The sequence below is a fragment of the Belonocnema kinseyi genome, chromosome 3 (assembly GCF_010883055.1).
Source record: "Belonocnema kinseyi isolate 2016_QV_RU_SX_M_011 chromosome 3, B_treatae_v1, whole genome shotgun sequence".
NCBI classification, from domain to species: Eukaryota; Metazoa; Arthropoda; class Insecta; order Hymenoptera; family Cynipidae; genus Belonocnema; species Belonocnema kinseyi.
The window spans coordinates 89857647-89862932 of NC_046659.1; the positions used below are offsets into that span (position 1 = coordinate 89857647).

At 30.4% G+C, this 5286-nt stretch overlaps 1 protein-coding gene across 1 annotated transcript in view; it reads right to left on the reverse strand.

The window, feature by feature from the left end:
- Nucleotides 1-2578: 2578 nt before the first annotated feature.
- Nucleotides 2579-5286, reverse strand: part of LOC117170331 (RNA-binding motif protein, X chromosome-like) — a 61884-nt gene continuing 59176 nt past the window's right edge. The window contains exon 7 of the mRNA XM_033357050.1: nt 2579-3511. Coding sequence (XP_033212941.1) covers nt 3507-3511 — 5 coding nt within the window. The 3' untranslated portion in view covers nt 2579-3506. The remainder of the gene's footprint in view (nt 3512-5286) is intronic.

The window sequence follows — 5286 nt, forward strand, 5'->3', positions numbered from 1 at the left end:
CGATAAAAAAAAATACGTGTCTCTTATTTTTCGATGTATTACAACATATTGCAGTTTCATCAAAATCGGTGAGGGACACCTGGGATAGTTTCCTTGTTAGAAGAGACATAAGAAGTCACAGAAACACGAGAGCCTGCATGAAAAAATGCATGGGCATAAAAGAAGCTAGAGTGAACGACGTCTGAAACAAAGACCTTGGCTATTAATGGACCCAAGTGGGGAACCTTACATAACGAATTCGTGAGGTTCTTCGCTTGGGGTGATTGCTAGAGAAATTGATCAGCAACCTGGGTCGGAGCAGTGTTGCGGAACGAACGTGTTATTTACATAAATAGCACGAGAATTCTGGATCAATCTGAAAAATCTCTGTCCCATCCACACACTACTCCTTTCCCCTGCCGAGTGAGTCACGCCTACCCCGAAAGGGAAATGGCTTAATGGTGTAATAATAATAAAGTAATAAAAACTAAGCTACAAATAATTTTACGTAAATTTTAGCTAGAAATATTATACTTCTTAAATTAGAATTTAAATTAATTTAATTTAAAATAGTTTTAAAATCCTTAAAAATGTCAACATTTTATTTGAAAATCTTGAAACATCTATGTTGTTTTACATTTCTTAAAATATTAAATTCTTTTTGAATTTTTTCCTGCAAAATATAAAATATATCCTTAAAATCTTCGAGATTAATTTTTGACCATTTTTCAAATCTTTATAAATATTCTCTTACAATTAATTTTTCAAAATCAAAAGTTATTTTCAATTTTCCTAGGAATCTTAAAAAATGTGTTTTTTTAATTATTCTTTTGAACCCTTTCACAATTCTTAAAATCCATCTAAATTTTCTGTTCGCAAACTGCACAAATCTATATTTAGTTTTAAACTAGGACGTGGGCTATTTGAACCGAAATTTCGGTACAAATAGATTTTTAATTATCGGAAAGGCAGAGATGAAAAACGACGTAACCTCAAAATCATGCATATGCATAAAATTTTTGTTTAACACAATAAATTTTTTGTTTTTATATCCCAAAAAAGAGTCCGGGGACGTCCGTTATGATATTTTATAGCATCTCAGAATTCAGTTTTTAAAAATTTTCATTTTTGTGAAAAAAAAATCCGGGGAAACTGTACCACATGCCCTTAATTGAGAAATTTTTAAATGAAAGATTTACGAATCACGCATAGCAAACTAATTGATATGACGATTAAAAAAGATAACAATTCAAGTAATTTTTTTTTATTGTTTAAATAAAACTTGGAAAGATTTTATTTTATAATAACTTTTTAAATCCCCGAACCAAAATAAATTCACTGTCATTTCCCGGTTCTTCGCGGGCTCATAAAATTCCCGGTTTCCCGGTCCAGCGCCCACCCTGAATATGCAATAACCTATTTTTATAACCTATTATTATATATAACCTATAATCATATATAATTATTGTATAAAATTATTATGTAAATATAATTATACATTATTATATAACCTATTATTTATTTCATTGCCAATATTGTAAATATTGTAAATCTATGCAAATTATTCTGCATCAGAATTCATAGTATTCCACTTATGTGTTATCAGATTTTAAATATTTTTTTATTCTTTAATATATCTAACATTGTTATATTTTCTAAAGTTAAGATTGCATGACGACGATGAATGCACAGCAGGGTGTCCTAAAAACCCAATCTTTTATGTTTTTATCAAGCACCCTCTAAACTTGTTTCTTGTAGTAAAAAAATTAATTCGAATTTTTTTTAGTTAAACAACAATGTTATAGTCACGGTCCTGGTGTCTAACCCGATCAAAAATGGCTAAAACTGTTTATTTCCAATAATTTATTAAAAAATAATAAGTGTCGAGTAGTAAATATAAATCATGGGGCCAGACTCCGAAGAAAACAAATTTGGCTCAATAAAGCCCAAAATACTACTTCTAATCGTGAAAAACTGCGCTATAGGGACTCAATTTTAAAATACATTTCCCAGTTTCTTATATTTTACCCTTACTAAAAAAAAGGCCACCGCGCGAGCACAACACGTCGGACACCGCACGAACACCAATGCCGTTGGCCACCGCACGACCATTGCACCAACCACCGCACGAAAATAATTTTACTCTAAAATACCATCTGATTTCACACTACATTCTCAGACCCCATAACATCACAATTCGATCAATAATAATGCCTTCCCCTCAACAAACAGTACCATTCATAGTGACTTCCCAGAATTTGTTTACAATAAAAAGGACTACTACAATAAAAGAATAACATGCTACTTTCCTGTTAAAATAAAACTTCAAAGACAACATTTAAACGATTAAAACGTTAAGTTAATTAAATTTTCTTCTAGTCTCTTAGTTAATTAATTTAAAAATAAAATAATTACAAAAGAATACAGTTTAGTCTTACCTTTCTTTTCATTTGCGTGAAGATGTTAGTTTCAATTTATCGTGACTAGTCGTCACTAGATTAACAACAATTGATTGTTTTTTATATTTATTCAAAATAGAATCTACATTAGAATAATAAGTTGGGACTAAATAATTCTTTGAAAATTTAAGAGGTGAAACTTTGCATTACAAGTTCTTAAAACGTAACTGTTTATTATTGGAGAAAAAATGTTTATAAGTATTTAAAATATAAAAAACATTTGAAAACCTTAAATAATACTTAAACATTTCACAACTTGTACAAAATACTTTCTAACTTAATGAACATAGAGTATTACTAATATTATCATACATAAAGCGGAAATGGTATAAGAAGACCTTTGATCTGCGGATAGAGAGTACTTTTTCTATTAAAATTTCAAAAATGACAATCATGGAATCCCTACAAGAGTAGGGTAAACTAGGAAAGAGTAGGTCTTTTGAATTTATGGGAATATACAAACGAACTTTTTCTTAAAACTTTAACCACAATATTTGGCATAATATTTTAGACAAACTGGAAAAATTAGACGATATGAATCTTATTAAAATGTTAAACAATTAACTGTACTATCCATAGTTAAAATGGTTTTATTTAGAAATCAATATTCGATCTTTTTTAATTATCGACAGTTTTTGAACTGAAATAGTTAAATTAATAGTTAAGTTTTTGCACATCGTAAATGAATATTCTCAATAAATTACTATAAATGATATAAAACATTCAAAAAATTTTTGTGACCTACTCTGACAAAAGTTTCGGATAGGAATTCATTCCGAAATTTGTATCTGAAATCGGTTAAAAATTAATCCGACTCATCCTGAAATTCCAATCTGATTCAATCCGAACTTGGAATGATGTAAACCGAATTTTCAATTATTTTGACAACCACACTTTCATTTTATCAAAAACGTAAGTATATATTTACACGTGATGAGCGAATGTTTTAGAATGATAAAGATGGATGAAACAGGCTTTCTGCAAGACTGTCGGATGATTGAAGCTCATGGGTTCACTTAAAAATAGTGTCTGAAATTAGAACCCTTCTATATATTTTGAGTCCTCCGTTTATCCTGAAAAAATAAAAAATAAAATAATTACATTGTATACAATAATAACAATTTAATTATTGAAAAACAAGTTTAAGACAATAGAAAACGACCTTTGTTCGATTTTAAACAATGCGGGAATGCGTGATTACGTAAAGACCAATTAAATTTATGAACGTCGATTAATTTTTATATGGTCTTACGTCATTTGTCATTAAAATTATAGATCTACTGGGTGTAAGGCTGTTTCTATACATAAAATAAAAATTTATATCAGTTAGGGACAGTGACAAATTATTTAGGGAAAAGTCAGGGAAAGTCAGAGAATTTCGAAATTGGGACTTTGCAGCAACCCTGTTATTTACATCTGGTGTGCACACCCAACATTATTCATGTTGTTACATACCCAGTGTACTCGCGTGCCCACTTCCCTTTTTTATTTTTTAAATAATTATGCAATTGAAACCGTTCCCTTGTCGCTTATACCAATAAATAAATAACAATAGTAAGTCCCAAAGGTACAAAATTTTCTAAAACAATGCACGCGTGCTGTCCCTACACGGAGAAAAATATATATTGAAAAACAAATATTAAAAACTTTGATATTTAACCATAATATATAGATATTACGGCATAATATCTAATACCTTCTATTCAACATACAAAACACTAAAGGCCAATGTCTGTTTATATTGAAAGTATAAAATGTGTGATATTAACAGTTAATATCTAAGATATTAAAAAAGCTAAATTTTATCGGAGCAAGGTCGCTGACGTGTGGCGTGGCGACATAAGATTTTAACCCCACTTTTTCTGTATCTTGAGCTTTCATCCGTGTGTATTGTGGTTTTTCGGATATCTATTGCACTATAAGTTTTGGTAGAAAATGGATTAAATGTTTTTTAATATGTTATAATTGCATAATTATGCAAAAAGGCGAATGCTTGAGGATTCGGATTTTAAAAACAGAGGACTACGATACACGGAGAAACCTATTGCTGCAATATTTGCTAAAAATCAGACTAGATTATACTATTTTCAGTTTGCAATGGAGGGACATAGCGGAACTTTTGTAATGTTTACTATTCCGAGTAGTAACAAGTAACTACATGCCGAACTACAAAATTCATTGGAAAAAAATGTTAAAATGTTACATTTATTTCTACAGAAGATTGCAATATTTGCAAAGGACTATAGTAACGTCGAAAGAGACCGGCGCACTGATTTAGTAAGCGACTTAGTAAAAATTGGTGCAGTCAGATTAGCAGACGAAAAAAATAAACCCAACATGCGTCGCGTCGCGTTGAAGGTCGCGATACGTATTCCTTTATAGTTTAAACGAGCATACGACGTACATGCAGACTTACTTATTATGGGATGTTGATCTCTTTCGCACTATTATACTTATTTAAATTGAAGTTGTACAGTACACACGATTATATTTAGTTTATACATTATTATATACATGCAGGAATATTATATTACAAGCTGAAACAGAAAAATGTGATTACAGTAAAGCTGGTGGGAATCTAACACGGGTCTTCAGCGCGGCAGCACCGCGATTTTCCATTCGGCTAAACTAGATAATGAAATCCAGAAATTTATCGCTCTTATCAAGTAAATGCTAGCAGTCAAATTGATTTCCATTAAATTATTTATTAATTGTTCACAGTGATGGCATTTTTTAAATTCTAAGCAGCAGGAAACTACTTTATAAAAAAATGAAAGGAAACAAAAGGACAGAAATTGTCAACATGAGAAATAGTAGGGGGGAAATGGTATATGATGCAGACGGAATA